The sequence below is a fragment of the Teleopsis dalmanni genome, chromosome 2 (genome assembly GCF_002237135.1).
Source record: "Teleopsis dalmanni isolate 2A chromosome 2, ASM223713v2, whole genome shotgun sequence".
Classification (NCBI taxonomy): Eukaryota; Metazoa; Arthropoda; class Insecta; order Diptera; family Diopsidae; genus Teleopsis; species Teleopsis dalmanni.
Genome location: NC_051847.1, coordinates 41,950,198 through 41,967,147, shown reverse-complemented (window position 1 = coordinate 41,967,147; position 16,950 = coordinate 41,950,198). Strand labels below are relative to the sequence as shown.

At 29.7% G+C, this 16,950-nt stretch overlaps 4 protein-coding genes across 5 annotated transcripts; all 4 read left to right on the top strand.

Moving 5' to 3' along the window:
* The first annotated feature begins 182 nt into the window (after nucleotides 1–182).
* On the top strand, nucleotides 183–710 carry LOC119674379 (DNA-directed RNA polymerase II subunit RPB11-a-like). Its single transcript, XM_038085514.1, has one exon. The coding sequence runs from the start codon at nucleotides 183–185 to the stop codon at nucleotides 708–710; it is 528 nt and encodes a 175-aa protein (XP_037941442.1).
* A 466-nt stretch (nucleotides 711–1,176) lies between these two features.
* Nucleotides 1,177–3,966, top strand: LOC119683298 (rRNA 2'-O-methyltransferase fibrillarin). Of its 2 annotated transcripts, XM_038096942.1 has the most exons (4): nucleotides 1,177–1,239; nucleotides 1,318–1,369; nucleotides 2,565–2,971; nucleotides 3,218–3,966. In XM_038096942.1, exons 2-4 carry the CDS (start codon nucleotides 1,348–1,350, stop codon nucleotides 3,806–3,808), a joined length of 1,020 nt encoding a protein of 339 aa, XP_037952870.1. In that variant the 5' UTR covers nucleotides 1,177–1,239; nucleotides 1,318–1,347; the 3' UTR covers nucleotides 3,809–3,966. The 2 variants fall into 2 exon arrangements, with proteins under 2 accessions (XP_037952870.1, XP_037952871.1); XM_038096943.1 differs by lacking the exons at nucleotides 1,177–1,239; nucleotides 1,318–1,369 and adding an exon at nucleotides 2,305–2,426.
* Nucleotides 3,967–5,705: 1,739 nt separating this feature from the next.
* LOC119681066 (probable ATP-dependent RNA helicase DDX27) lies at nucleotides 5,706–8,831 on the top strand. The gene is made up of 6 exons (XM_038094136.1): nucleotides 5,706–5,894; nucleotides 5,991–6,206; nucleotides 6,258–6,866; nucleotides 7,095–7,827; nucleotides 7,898–8,429; nucleotides 8,620–8,831. Exons 1-6 carry the CDS (start codon nucleotides 5,802–5,804, stop codon nucleotides 8,762–8,764), a joined length of 2,328 nt encoding a protein of 775 aa, XP_037950064.1. The 5' UTR covers nucleotides 5,706–5,801; the 3' UTR covers nucleotides 8,765–8,831.
* Nucleotides 8,832–11,041: 2,210 nt separating this feature from the next.
* Nucleotides 11,042–12,836, top strand: LOC119680976. The gene is made up of 2 exons (XM_038094026.1): nucleotides 11,042–11,483; nucleotides 11,538–12,836. The coding sequence occupies exons 1-2, from the start codon at nucleotides 11,250–11,252 to the stop codon at nucleotides 12,816–12,818; spliced, it is 1,515 nt and encodes a 504-aa protein (XP_037949954.1). The 5' UTR covers nucleotides 11,042–11,249; the 3' UTR covers nucleotides 12,819–12,836.
* Nucleotides 12,837–16,950: the final 4,114 nt, after the last annotated feature.

Sequence of the window (16,950 nt, the reverse complement as noted above, 5' to 3'; positions counted from 1 at the left end):
ATTATAGAAATTTCCCACAGAAATTTTTACTAAAGAATTTTTAGAGCCATAAGCTTTCATTACATTTTGTTCAGTCGAAATAGCTGGTCGCATAAAGATATCGGATATATATTTCATTATTTCAAATATTTATTGAAATTTTTTAAAATTTTTTCTATATCTTTTGTGATTCTAGTTTGAAAATGGAAGACAAACTACCCAACTACGAAAAGTATTTGCTTCCAAAAGGTGAGCCTAAGATAACGGTAACTCAAGATGAGAAGATGCCAAACTGTTATGTTGTCGTTATCAAAAGAGAAGACTCCACTGTTCTTGAGACGATTAAAACAGAATTAATGAAAAATGATAATGTACTCTTCTGTGGCTATCATGTTTATCATCCTGAAGATTATGAAGTAACCTTACGTGTGATGACTAATGGTGTACAAACTTGTAAAGAGGTCTGTCAAATAGCTTTTCAGAACATTCGAGATGAATTGCAAAATCTGCACCAGGAACTAATCAAGGCTATATCAATGAAAAAAGTTGAATTAGGACAAGCAGATACTGACCGGAATAATAACAATAGATACTATTTTCACTACATGCAGAAACTTTTGGTAGAGAAGGAGGAAAGGGAAAAGGCTAAACAGAAAGCAGATCAGAAGTGTATGCTGGAAGAAGGAAAAATGTTATTATTCGATACAAAACCATATACTAAGTTTAAGTAAATACTTAAAACATTTAATTAAATTTGATTAAAAGTTAAGAAATTGTAAACATACTATTTAATCACAAATTGGTAAAATAATAAACATTTATTAACATACAGGGTTGTATTTATGACTTTTTAATATATTTTATCAAGTAGGTATATTACGGTTGTTTTATGTATTTATGAATTATTTCTGAAAATATTGAAACTCAGTTGTTGAGCACAGCTATTTTTACAAATTTTGTCTCAAAGCAGAAATTGTGTCAATTTCTAAAAATCTTTTCTTTCCTTTTCTTATCTTTTCAAAAAAGATTGCACTGAATTTTTTTCAACATGATTTGTTTGTCTAAATGATTTAAATTGGTACAATTAAACAAAATATAAATATTTAAACTGAAAGATATTAACTGAAGCAATACATTTAAAACTTTTCACTTAAGAATTGCTTTTTCTTTTATTCACTTATTGCATACTTAGGCAATTCTAGCGTATATAACACAAGGCTGGATCTCTTGCTATAATTTAAGAAACTTAAAGCTACAACGGTAATAAATTTAAATACATATTTTATGAAACTGTTAATAATTATTAATAACTTTTTTTTAATCAATTCTCATCTTTAGTGATCAAGGAGAATAGCATTTCCATTAAAGATGGTGTTGTTTTTCAGTATCGGTAAATTAATTACCTAAAATTAAATTATAAATTATTATATATATAATTACTTGAAATAGCTTTTAAGAGTATATAAATAAACAAATAATGATAACGATTAATAATATTAATTACTAATAATAATAGATATGCTAGCATATATCTCATTAACAGAAAGTTCTAGAGTGCATAGCATTTTTATTAAAAATGGTGTTTTTTTCAGTATCGGTAAATTTATTGAAATTATAATCTATATAGTCACTTTAAAATGCCTTTAAGAGTGTATAAATAAACAGACAACTATAATAATTAATAATAATAATTACTAATAATAATAGATATGCTAGCATATATCTCATTAACAAAAAGTTCTAGAGTCCAAAAAAAATTTTAACATTCTACCAAAACCGTATGCCAAAAGGGGCTTATAAAATTTATTAAATTTAAAATAATAAAAAATCTATTGTTTATAACTGCTTTAAATCAACATTATTATTTTAAAAATAATGTTTAATTGGTTTTTTTTAAATATAAGTTTTGGTTTTCTAAATCAATTTCAGTTAAAAGTCAAAAGATTGAACACAAGCCAAATTAGTATAAAATAATTTAATAATGATTTTGTTTTTTAATGGGCTAATTGTCAGTAGTTAAATAATATACTTTCAACATTTTTTTCTGTTTTTTAAACATTTTTATTTGAGCCGATATTTCGACTATAGTCTATTGTCATCATAGACATAGTAAGTTGATGATAATGATAAAGCAATTGACTAATTAACTTAATATACAATAATAATAATAATAATAATAATAATATTTAATAAATACATATCGCATATATTTTATTATTTTTTTATTTTAACAATATGTGAAAAACAATTCACAATAGATTTTGTGTACAAAAACAGTGTTCCCAACCTCAGCAGAGGTCCAACACGTGTTTTTGCTCAGTTCTTCATTACACGCATTTCAAATTCTGTCAACTTTGGTGGCGCATCACGCCGCGTGTGTTATTTTTCAAGTTTTCATACAAATTGTTTTTAAATAAATTGAATTAAACTAATTATGGGTAAACCAGGTACGGAAGAACAAACTTGTGAAAACATAAATTAAAATAAAAATAAGATTGAATATTCATAATATAAATATCTAAATTAATTTTTATAACCTATTTGTGGTGCACAGGAAATAAAATTATAATTGAATTTAATTATAGGATTTTCTCCCCGTGGTGGTGGCGGCGGTGATAGAGGCCGTGGTGGTTTTGGTGGTAGAGGTGGAGGCGGTGGTGATAGAGGCCGTGGAGGTTTTGGTGGTAGAGGCGGTGGCCGTGGTGGTGGCGGCGGTGATAGAGGCCGTGGAGGTTTTGGTGGTAGAGGTGGTGGTGGTGGCCGTGGTGGTTTTGGCGGTCGCGGAGGTGGTGGCCGTGGAGGAGGCGGAAGAGGACGTGGTGGTGGTGGCCGTGGCGGCGGAGGTGGTGGCTTCAAAGGAGGCAAAACAGTTGTTATTGAACCACATCGTCATGAAGGCGTTTTTGTTGCACATGGCAAAGAAGATGCATTGGTTACAAAAAATTTTGTGCCTGGCTCCGAAGTCTATGGTGAAAAAAGAATATCTGTTGAGGTAAGTTAATATTTAAACATAAAATATAGTTTTCTTTAAAATGATGAGTACGTGCAGGGGTATAGAACATGGCGAAATGTGGCCATGAAGCACCTATGTGTTCCGAAACTATATGACTCGAGGTCATTTGTATAGTTTTCGGCCATAGGTGTTTAAATTTATGCGCAACTGATTAAGAAATATATAATAATAAAATTTTTAATTTTTTCGCTTTAATTAAATTAAACCAAAAATTGTTGATTTCAGGGAAATGGCGAGAAAATTGAATACAGAGTATGGAATCCATTCCGTTCGAAATTAGCTGCTGCTATACTTGGTGGTGTGGACAAAATTCACATGGGACCTGGCTCAAAAGTATTGTATTTGGGTGCAGCTTCTGGCACTACCGTCTCACACGTCTCCGATATTGTTGGTCCTGATGGCTTGGTGTATGCTGTTGAATTCTCACATCGATCCGGACGTGATCTTATTAATGTAGCAAAGAAACGTACAAATATTATACCCATAATTGAAGACGCCCGACATCCACATAAGTATCGCATGCTTGTTGGTATGGTCGATACAATTTTCGCTGATGTAGCACAACCCGATCAGGGACGTATTGTTGCTTTGAATGCTCAACATTTCCTTAAAAACGGTGGACATTTTGTCATATCAATTAAAGCATCCTGTATAGATTCCACTGCTCAACCCGAAGCTGTATTCGCTGCTGAAGTCAAAAAAATGCAAGCAGACAAATTGAAACCACAGGAACAGATTACGTTAGAGCCATACGAAAGAGACCATGCTGTAGTTGTGGGCGTCTACAGGCCGCCACCAAAGAACGTAGGCTCATAAGTGCAGATAGTTTTTTTTTCTTATCAATATCTTTCATTTCCTAGAGATTTAAAATAATTGCTCTTAGTTTTAAGTTTCCGTTTTACTTTATCAAATATTAAAGTAAAAGTTTTAAGAATTAAAATAATGCATTTTATATTAAGTTGTAAGACAATACATTTGCAAAATATTTAATAGTTTTTTTAACATTCAGAAAAATATTTTAAACATTTTTAATAAAAATGATTTAGTACAAAAACAGTTTTTGAATTTAGTTTTGTTATACACTGTAAAAAAGAATGCAAATAATATTAAACTGATTTCAAACGTCAGAAACATGTTACTATATCGGCGGTGATATTTTCAGGGGGTATAAGGGAATATAATATTAAGATACAAAAGCACTACCAAAAATGACTTTTTTTGCATATAAACCCTTTGGAAAACGCATGACTACTGCAAATAGGTAATCTATTCTAGTTTTCGAGTACATAATAGGTCTATATTCTGTTGCTTTTGTTAGTTATTTGCAATAATTAAATGTCATAGACAACGTAAGATAACGTGAGTTGCACATCAAAGTTACTCTTCATTATGATAATTAACTAATTTATAGAACTAGTAATCATAGCGTAAACATTTCAATTTAAAATGGCAATTACAAAATTTAGTCAACTTTGAGTGCTAGAACGAACACCGTATTATGATAGGTAGGATAGATATATAAAAACATATCCTTTTGAAAAAACATGGTAACCAATTCATGGTGTGAACCCTAAAATTTCATATAGCAATTTCAAAATTGAGCCACGTTTGGGTACTTTTGATGAATAAATATATAAATACATATGTTATTTATAGTGCAAATACTTCAATCTAATATGGCAATCTCAAAGTCGAGTCAATTGTAAGTGCTAGTGTAAACACCGTATTATGAAGAATAGGGTCTATAATTGGAATACGGGAGTATGAGTTCTTAAACAAGAATAGGAAGAAAATAACGCTTTATTTCTCAGAAAAAATTTATTGCATTATATCTCTTATATATGAATTTTATTAATTGAAGGATAAGAATTTATGAATTGGATATTTAAAAGATATTTATAACATGTAAATATGTTGTTATTTATAGTACATAAAAAAAACTTACTAGGTCCGTGCGTGATACTAATACAGATACTTGCTCTATTCTACATGAATTGATGTATTGTTGCTTTTTTTTAGTTAATAAAGTTAATTTTTTGTTTATTTACGATTATCAACACTGTTTACATGAGTTAAACAAATAATTTAGTACCATATCATTGGTACATGGTTAATCCCACACATTAACCATACTCAATAATCATTCTGCTTATATTATTCAATATTTCCCGCACACGACCATAATATATATTTCAATTTTGGTAATTTCCCTTATGGGAAATTTATTTTCAAGTGTTGCATTCAATATTTTCCGCCTTAAATCAGTTAATTTATTTAGAATGAGCTCATTTATATGAAAGCTCTTTGTATTGCATATAATTATCTAAATTATAATGCTAAATTATCCTTTTAGCGATCTTATTGAGCAAAAATGCCTAATTGAGACAAGCGGAAACATAATTATTAGGTATTACGGACGTGTGCGAGTTAGGCTAAGTTGAACCAAAATAAGGTTCAAATAAATAAACCAAATAAGGAATTTTTTTTTGTTATTTTTTGCACTGCACACATTTAGCCATTTATCAACACGTATCGACACATCACTACATTATCCGCACAACTTAGAATTTCCCTCATTTAGAACACAACTTAGCCTAACTCGCACACGTCCTACGTTTAACTAATTTCATTTGAATCTTCAAATTTATTATAAAGTGTTTCATCTATATCAACGTGGTATTGTTCATTTTTTGATGTTTTCTTTATTTCTCATTCTAAACATTTCTTCATTACCACGTGAAGGCACATTTTGAAACGTAAAGCGGATTGATTGTTTTGTGCCATTATAAATAATTATTAAAATTGAACAATGGTGGAAACAAAATCTATAGATTTAATAGGAACAATCGAAGAAGATGCCGAGGTAGAAAATTTTTCTGATGACTCGGATGCTGAAGTGGAGGTATATGCAAAATCAATTTCATAAACAAAGCCACTAAAATAACCTATAAAATAAATGTTTAAAACTAATTGATATTAAATAAATGTAAATTTACAGTATCAACCAACTAAGCAACGTCACAAGAAAGAGACTGACTTTGATAAAGGTTTTGAGTTTGTGTCTTCCGTTAAGGAATACAATCAAGACACCTGGGATGATTTAATGAAATATGTTAAACGTAAGGCAAGAACAAAAACAGATGACAAAATTGCTGAACGCTTGAAAAGTCGTGGTACTAATGGACAACAAAGTGAAGAGGAGAGCGATGACGAGGTAAAACTACTAAACACAGTAAATGATATATTATTAAAGGATACTTTTTAGATACACGTATCAGATGACGAATTGAAGCATGATAACTTACGTTTACGTGAAAAGAAACAAATTAAAAAGAAGAAGAAGAAGACTGGAAGCGATGTTGACGAAGAAGATGAGGGTGAAAAAATGCAATTTGAAGAGAGCATTGATAACAATGAAACCATTACTTCATTCTATCAAATGAATTTATCACGACCATTAATGCGTGCAATAGGTGTACTTGGCTATATTTATCCTACACCTATACAAGCTTCCACAATACCAATTGCATTACTCGGACGAGATATATGTGGTTGCGCTGCAACAGGTACGGGTAAAACAGCGGCTTATATGCTACCAACACTTGAACGTTTACTCTATCGTCCAATGAATAATAAAACGATAACACGTGTGCTTGTGCTTGTACCCACGCGTGAATTGGGTGCACAAGTCTACCAAGTTACGAAGCAATTATGCCAATTTACTACCATTGATGTCGGTTTAGCTATTGGTGGTTTAGATGTAAAAGCACAAGAAATTATATTACGTCAAAATCCTGATATAGTCATTGCTACACCTGGTCGTTTGATTGATCATATTAAGAATACGCCAAGTTTTAGTTTGGATTCAATTGAGGTAATAACATTACAGAATTTATTTTTCTAAAATATTAAAAACTACACGTGAAGATAAACCTTGCGCTCTGAAGCTATCAAACTTACTCATTTTTTGAACCTGGTTTGTTTAGCAATGTGAGGATGCTTAGCGCTGTTATTCCTCGTAGGAGGAATAACCTGATATATACTGCATACTTTTTTCTATACATATTATTTTAAGCATTATTAATAAAACTTATATTATTAGGTGCTTATACTTGATGAAGCTGATCGTATGTTGGATGAATATTTTGCTGAACAAATGAAAGAAATTATAAATTCTTGTTCTAAGACACGTCAAACAATGCTTTTCTCTGCCACAATGAGTGAACAGGTTAAAGATCTTGCAGCTGTGTCTCTCGTTAAACCAGTTAAGGTTTTCGTAAACAATAACCAGCAAGTTGCATTCAACTTGCGCCAGGAATTTATACGCATTAGAGAAGATAAAGAAGGTGATCGCGAACCAATATTGGCAAGTTTAATATGTCGTACCTTTCACGATCACTGCATGATCTTTGTGCAAACAAAGAAACAAGCACATCGGTTGCATATATTACTCGGCCTACTGGGAATACGTGCTGGTGAACTACATGGTAATCTGACACAACAACAGCGTTTGGAATCACTAAAAAAGTTTAAAGATGAGCAAATAGATGTGCTGATTGCTACGGATGTCGCTGCGCGTGGTTTAGATATTGTGGGTGTAAAAACAGTTATTAACTTTGTAATGCCTATAACCACCGAACATTATATACATCGTGTGGGTCGTACAGCACGTGCTGGACGTGCTGGTATATCGGTGTCGTTAGCTGGTGAAAAGGAACGTAAAATTGTAAAGGATATTATTAAAAATGCAGAAAATTCTGTTAAGAATAGAATAATTCCACCAGAAATAATTGAGAAGTATCGCAGAAAACTTACAGAACTAGAGCCAGAGATACGTAAGCCACCATAAATTCCTAAAATATTTAGTTATTACAATTCATTATTGTAAATTTATTTTTTATTTAGAGAATATACTTGATGAAGAGCAAGCTGAACGTCAAATTGCAAAAATGGAGCAGCAACTTTCAAAAACAGAACGAAAGTTAATGGGCGATAAACCAGAATTCCGTCAGTGGTTCCAAACCAGAAAGCAAAGGGAAGAAGAAAAGGCACGTTTAGCGCTTGAAGAGCAATCGGCGAAAAAGATAACTGAAAAAGGTACTAAAGGTGGAAAAAGAAAACGTGCAGAATATGGTGGAGATGGTGAAGATGGTCCACCAGTGAAAGAACTCAATGCAAAAAAGAAAAAGAAAGAGGAGCCTAGAAAAAAAACACCCGAACAGTTGGCAAAAGAAAGAGCTATGAGAGAAATTGAAAAAGTTTCATTGGTTCGTGCCAAATTAGCGAAAATACGTACACGGCCCGGAAAATTGAGTTCAGTTGTCGAAACTCCCACATTCTCACAAAAGTCTAGAAATAAAAATAAAGCACGTGGTGGTCAGTCAGCATTCACAAATGATTTAACAGACGTGAGTCGTAGTGGTGCACTACGTTTAAGGTAGGCAATGTTAAATATATTGTATAAAGATATATGTATAATTATATATTATACTTGTTATAATATATAAAGTTGACAACATTTAAGCTATAACTTAGATTTAAGCAGAAGAAAAAAATATTCGTAAAGAATTGAATTGCAAAGTAACTAACTATAATATATATAAATATATATTCTATATTTTTTTAAGGTCTGAGGCAAATCGTCATAAGAAGATGTCGAAGGTTAAATCGAAAAAGAAGACCAGTTCAGTAAAATTAACAAATAAAGCAGGAGGAAATAAGTTCAATAAAGGCAAAAACTTTGGTGGTCCCCGTTTTACCAAAAAAAAATAAAAACAATAAAATAGTTAACTTTTTGCGAATTTGTAAAGAAAAGAGTCGTATTTTGGTTAAATATTTGAATAATTAAATATTTTTATATGTTAAGTTTATATATGTTTATATTTATAAATATAAGCATTTACTTATAAAGCATATGTTTTTAATAAAAATATATAAACAAATTGTGTGTTTAATAAAAAGCTTAAACTATAAAAATCCATAGATTGTTCAATCCACAAATTTCCCGATGTAAATCGATCAGGTACAAATTGGACAAAAAATGTAAAAGTCAGCTACTTTAACCAAAGCGAAGTCTACTCAGCACTACGACATCGTTCCTGATAAATCACTACCTACTTACAAGACCTGCTATGGGAATGAATCTACCGTGTTAAGACATTTGCCGTGATTGTGAATTTTAAAAATAAGAGGAGTCCGTGTTTTACATACATTGTCAGAGTCTAATTATGTCGAACGAATAGATTAAAAATCTTTGGGGCATCCTTCGCCAGTTTTCTTGCAAATCTATGGGTTTGGCCAAGTTTGTAGAGAATTAGTGCTTTAAATATAATTCAAGCTTCGAATTATAAACCTTCAAGTATTTTACTCGACCATATCGAATCGTTCGAATATGTTCTAATTTCATATGGTGCTCCATTTGCTGTGATGCATATTTGTAATAAACAGTGGCGTAACTACAGGGAAGCGACTAGAAGCAACGCTTTCGGGCCCCCGAATTTAGGGGGGCCCATTATAAATTAAGGTATTCATTGTATTTATTTTTAATAAATTCGCAAAAGTGGGACGAAACGTTTTTTGTTGGAATAACTCCATATTGCACCGACTCCATATTGCATTTTATAAAAGATACTTAAATTTTAAATTTAAAGTACATAATATATATGTACTTCAAATAAAATGTTAAACCTATTTATAAAATAAAAAAGTTTTTCTAAGAAAAATATGTGTCTGAATCGAGAGTTTATATGGAAGCTATATCCAGATTTAAACCCATTTGAATATAATTTTGTACGTTGTCTTATGCAAATATCAGTACAGTATATACTAAATTTCATTCGAATACCTTTATTAAAAACGGAGAAACTTCATGTCCGATTGTTAAGTTTATGTGGCAGCCATAAGAAATAGTAGTCCAATTTCAATTAAATCAAATGGTGAACAGAGTTCGCTTCCGAAAAGTATGTGTGTAAAGTTTCATTCGAAGAGTTCAAAAGCTGAGAAAGTAGTTTGAACTGAAAAAGTACGTATATACTATACTGATATTTACTTTATGGTATTTCCGACGTTTCTTTTAATGCGTAACGAATATCTTGTCAAACCTTACGCTTTTTACTCTTTTTCGTGTAAAGGGTATAAAAAGATGTTAGTAGGGGCCCCTTAGTTAGAATTTGCTTATAGGCCTAAAAAATGTAGTTACGCCACTGGTAATAAACAAAATATATATCATTGAGCATTAATATCATTAATATGATATGATGTATTTAATAATACTTTATACTTTTTGAATTATTTTATTTAATATAATAGCTCGAGTATTTTCGAATATTTAAAGTCTTCGATGCAAATATTCGAATTCGAATATACTCGAGCTTAAGCAGTAAGATGGTCATTGCTTCGAAGCACTAATATAAAACTTTATATTCAAATTATTATTTTTAATAAATAAACTAATTTTGTTTCTAAACCTTCCTAATAATATTTTAATGGACATACATACATATGTATGTAGATATACAGAGAAAATATATCATTAAAAAATTCAAGAAAATTTTGATAATAAAAAAATATGTGTGGAAAAGATGTGTTATATATTTAATGTATACTGTTAAAAATTTGCTAAACATTTAATTAGAATTTCAAAATAAAAAGTATATAAAAACAATTTTATATAGAAATGTAACGCTATCCAAAAATTTCAATCAACCCATTGGTTATTATTCAAGTTATGCGGCTATAAACATACAGAAGCTAAACTTTTATTTTTTAATTATACAAAATTATGTCAGAAATGATTTTTTTTAAATTCTTTAAATTACTAAATACTATTTATCTATCTACTAAGTACCGATTTTAGTGAGAACATTTCTAGTACCAAGTCTTATTGTAATATAAAGCATAAGGCAATGTCATTTTTGTCAATTATGGTTAATTTTTTATTGCTTAAAATTTATTTAATAAATATTTTATTTAAAAATTAATAAATATACCATAAATGTATTTATATTTTATTTATGAATATATTTATTGTAAATAATGACATAAAAAAAGTCCATGTTCATTGCACAATTTACAACCCCTGATTGTAAAAGAGCTAATATAAGGAACACAACCTGAACAGCTGATTTATTATTACAGCGGCTAACTAAAATATGTAGCGTCGCTCTCTCAAATATTGTAAACACAAAATTATCTATCAGTTGCAATTGTTTGAATCAAGTGTATTTGAATAACAATATTAATTATATTATTTATTAAAATGTTGCAAACGCAACATTGCATCTATTTCGGTAGAGTTTTAATGAACCAAAATGGTGAACTTTTTATATTATGTACAAATTGTCATAAAGACTTCGATAGCATCAATAAATTTCGTGTGCATTTGGAAGAATGTTCAGGACTTGAACGTTTTTTTCAAACAAATTTAAAATTAATCTATAATAGTAAGAAGAGTGAACATTTGTTTCAAAAAACAGATAATGGTGTAAATGAGGTAACTTATGAAATTCTAAAGTAGATGCATTTCTAAGAAAAATTTCTGTTCTAGCTATTTATATACAACTACCAAGACGTACAAAAACTGAACAATGAAACAACGTACGCAGTAACAAGCAATGGCAATTGTGACAATTTAATGGCGCTTATTGATATCGATGAGGAATTACATGATTCACGCTGGTATAGTGAGCTACCCACATCAACGCAGAATAATAATCAATGCACAAGAGACCCAAAAAAATACAGTGAACTTGTACAAGAAGTAACACCTTTTGTGCAATTTAAAGAAAATGTTAAAAATAACACATCGACGTGTATTGCAACAAAGAATAAAAAATTACCAACTCTACCACAAAAAAATCCATCTGGTAAACAAATGCAGGTTGCTAAGTCAAATTTGGTGGAATCGAAAATAACACCAGTGGACAAGCGTGCAAAGAGACGTTTAGTTTTGGATAAACCACCTATGGTAGTACCAGAAAAGCCAAAACCATCACCGTTTTTAGAAGTGTTACAAGTGGCGCCAGATGTTAAGGTTTGTCCAAAAGAAGGTGCAGGCACAGTAAAATCAAATGCAACCACAAGTGCACCTATTGTAAAAACTGTAACATCCACAAATAATGCTAAATCCAATTTTAATAAATCAGGAACACAAGCTATTAACCAACGTTATCGTATTTCAGTACCAGCTAACGCTAAAAATTCGAATAAGATATTACCAACAGCAAAGGAAAAAACAGAAACTGTTAGTAGCACATTGTCATATCAGTTATCACCAATTCCAAAGCGTCGTAAAATTGAAAATACTTCAGCAGGTGTGAAATGTAAAACTATTGAAGAGTTCAAAGTAGGAACGAATACAGTCAGTAAACTTGAAACGTATCAAGTGGGTACTTTTCAAGAAGAATCCAATTTGAACAAAAAGCAAACCCAAAATAAATCCATTCAATTGAGCACACCAACTTCAAATAAGAATCTCATTAAAACTAACACAGTCACAAGTGCCACAAGTGGAAACCAAGGAAAGCAAAAAGAAACTGAACAAATTTTAAATAAATTACAAACCTTAGGCTTAAAAGTTAAACGCACCACTAAAATAGATACCAAAAACTCAACCAAACCCGAAGGAAAAGCATCCGCTCAAACATTAGAAATAATTAATAAACTTAAGTCGAACGGAATGAATATTAAACTTGTGTCTTCAAACACAAGTTCCATGCCAGTGTTAGCAACAGTAACGCCAAAGCCTTCGACGCTTTTAAGTAATAACTCAAACGTTCCAGCAGCGCATGGCATACTGTTAAAGAAAACTATACTTAAGAAAGTTTGAAATAGTTTAATTTGTCTCCCTATTGCTTAGTAGATGCTATTAAGTATCATTTATAATTATAAGTATAAGTAGTAGTTTTTAAGTAAGCAGTTTTTTATTGTGTTTTATAATCTTTGAAAATAATGTTTAATATTTTTAGCATTCTTAAACACATTTCTAAGAAAACAATATATTTATTTAATTAATTTCTTTGTTGGAAATTATGCTATGTAAATGTTAACAATCTAGTCTTAATGTGTACGTAGTAAGAGCTCATTATATATTATATAAATATATGTACATATTATATAAAAGTAGTATATATGTTATATAAAAATGACTATATATATTTATAAACTTTTATACTACTTAAAAAGTTATATATTTTATAACACAAAACAAATATAAATAAATAGATTTTATATTTGTAAATTTATATTTTCAATAAGTTATATATCAATTAATAAGTTAAAGAGATTATATAGTAATTGATATGTTTATGTTTTTATAATAGTTTATGTATTAAATTATATATGTAATAGATATTATTTAATGTGTTTAAAAGATTATATTTTAATTTATTTGTTTAAGATAATATAATATTAATTTATATATTTAAAGAGATTATAATTTAATTTATGTAACACTACGTTAAGTTATATGATTATTTATATTATTAAAATATTATATTTTAATTAGTTTAGTAGATTTTATATTAATTTATATTATTTATACATTAAATTTAAATTTACCAAATATTTTGCAAGCAAAATAAAACTTTAAAAACAATGTATAAAAAATAAATAAGAAAGCAATTAAAATAGTTAGAGACTAATTCGAAACCCTTAATGTAAGGTAATATAAATTTATTATTTGTTTAAAAATATTTGTACATATGTTTATTGCATAAACGTACTTATTGAATCCAGTTGTATATATTTTGTAATTTTGTTTTTATAATCATATTTTACTATTTTTTACAAATTTATTATTTTACTAAACATATAAATATATTAGTTTTGTTATTATAATGTCCTTGAATTATTTGTAATATAAGAACATAAACAGACTAACGGACTACAGATTAATTGCAAAGAAGACGGACTTTGATTTTACAATAATTTAACAAGAATAAACTGTTTGTTATAAAAAAAATATACATGCAATGTAAAATGATACCCATTCTGTTTTATTTTATTTCCAGATATAAGACTATATATCAGAACTGCTGTTATCGTGGGAAATTGCTATTTTGTTTACATATTATCTGTTTTAAAAAGAATTGATTTACAATAAGTAAACAGAAATAATAAATATATTATAGCTATAATAATAATAATAACAATTTATAAATTGTAATAATCATGATCAGATCATATACTCTGAACGTCATAAACTAATTAATTACAACAATTACTATTGCAATGTACTTTGTTATTAAAAATAAAGTACAAAAAAATAATTCTTGTGACAATAAATTGGAAACAAAAGTCCAATAGCTTTTTCAAAAACGTCACATAAATTGAGTCCTGGTTTTAGCGCTTTTAGTGCCTTAGGCGTATCTACTATCGGGACCTATAGTATTTAAAAAAATTTAAAAAAGCAATAGTAATGACTGAGAAAATTGTTTTTGTTTGAAACAATTGTACAGAATGAAGGTATCTGAAACAGATCAGATTAAAATATTATGTATATGCCATAATTATTTACATGTAGTTTATGGATTCTCTAATAAGAGTTCCAGAATTGTTCTTGGAAAAAATGTATACGCCTGTTTAAATATATAAACTTGATTTGTTTGTGTTGATTGAAAAATGAGAATGAGAATCAATAATGTTTCAATAATATGTTCTTAGGAAAAATAATGAATGGAAATTAATAATGAAATAGTAAGTTTTTTGTTTGTGGGACCTATATATGTTTAAAGAACTCAAAATTTAAAAAAATAATGTTTATTTATTATAAAGAAATAAGAATTGAAAACTAGATAATATTGGACAATATGTTTGAACAAACTATTAGCTTCTGCTAAACTAAGTAAATTTGATGGTTCCATACTGGTTTAGTTAGCCTATAACCCTGCGAAAACGAGAGAAGTAACCCATTAGAAATGAATCGAAGCATAAAATGCTTATATATGACTATTCGTGCTTGAATGGTCAACATAAGTAGATCTAGTATTTTATCTTAAAACTTCCACGAAGTAACTTTTTGGCCACGGGCCCGGTTCCATATGAACTTACGTTTGAGGTTTTGCAATACAAAGTGTTTATTATTTTATGTACGATTTATAAATTTGAAATAATCGTACTATAATCAAATTATACTAAAAAAACTATAAAAAAAAGCCATAAATTCACAATGATTAACTTAACTCGTATAGCTGCTGTTTATGCGTTAGTTTTTATTAATAACACAAAAAATGCAAATGTTGTCCTCTAATCTTATAGAATTTTCTAGGTTCACAGAGTAACAAACAAAGAGTTTTAAAAGCATAATATATGTATATACATTTACAAAAAAATCTAATATATTTAACTAAGAGTGAAGTGGCTCGACGACAAATGGGTCAAATCCAAAAAAAACCGTAAAACCACTTATAAGCACACTCCTCATGCACAGATAAATCTTGTTTTGGGAATAATAAAGACATGTCAGAATTGGGTTAACTAATCATATGGAAATTTTAAGACAAATGTAGTCAGTAAAATTATATTAATTATAGTAACTTTGAATCACTTATAAAAAACTGAGTGGGTTAACAACATATGTGTCACACCCTTTCTGTCTCTCTCTATTAAGGGACATCCCTCGTAGGCAGACATTAAGTTCCTTTTTAATCATTTTGAACAAACTTATCCCTTTTGGTCGGCCACTTCTCCATAATCTTTCTGCTATATTTAAGGATGGTTAATTCCGTGGATATATATGATAAGTTGTTGATATTTATTGTGTAAAGTTTTCTTTGATACTTTTTAGGTTGGCTAGCATTAAAAATGGAGCCCCCCTGCTCATTATGACTATTTTCTCCCCTTGTTCTAAGAAATCACTCCATACATATATGGAGAATTGAGGATTGATAGCTTTGCGGAGGTAATGTAATACTTGCAGACATAGATACTCTCTATGTATCTATGTCTGAGAGTAAGTTTCAATGGATTAAATTACGATAGCATATATTTATTTATCTATCTATTTGTGAAAATTGTTAATTTCATATTCTCATTGTTCATATCACATTTTACATCATAATTTTTATGTCAATTTGAAAATTTTCAATTTAGAAGTTGCCATCATTCCAAAGCAATTTAAAAATTAGCCTGCAGTAAGCACAGAAGTTGTATTACGGATTTTCCAATCAATTGATCAAAATCTAAATGGTTTGTCTACTCAAAAACGATTTACAATAACTCAGTGTATTCATGCATGACACTAACATACATTGTCGTTCCATTGCAATTGCAGTTTTTTATGGCTTCGACTACATTTCAGTTGTAAAGGACGATTGTTCAGTTGTTGAGTATCTCAATGCAGTGCAAGTCACTTTAATTTGAAAGAAATTTAAGGTTTTTATGGAATTTAAAACCAAGCCGTTTGAAGCAGTTTGCGTATGGAAATTTCATATCTACGCTAGTACTAAAAAAATATTCTAAGCTTGAATTGAAACGTTTTCTTAAATAATTAGTAAGCGATTATATTGGATTAATTTTCTTTTCAGGAAACTGTTGATGTTACTGTTTTATTACCAAACAGGATTCGATGTCTTATATGATGAAATTTTAAAAGGTACATGTATAAGATATAAGATAGATGTCTTATTCTGTTTAGTAATTGCCTGAATTCGACCCATAGCAGGAAGAGAAAGTTGCGACAAGAATACTCTTGACCGCGTTTGCATTTGAGCACTCCTGAACAAAAGAGAGAGAATTGAAGAAAACGAACAGTCGAGGGGAGATTAGCGTCCACCACGACAATGCGAGCTCCCACACATCAGGCCAAACAAAAGAGTTTTTGAGCTCAGGAAACGTCGAAATGATGGATTATTCCTCTTACAGTTCCGACTTGGAACTCAAAGACTTCATCTTGTCACCAAACCTTAAGAAAAATATGCATAACGTGCGTTTTTCTACAGGCCGTTGCGACATTCGAAACC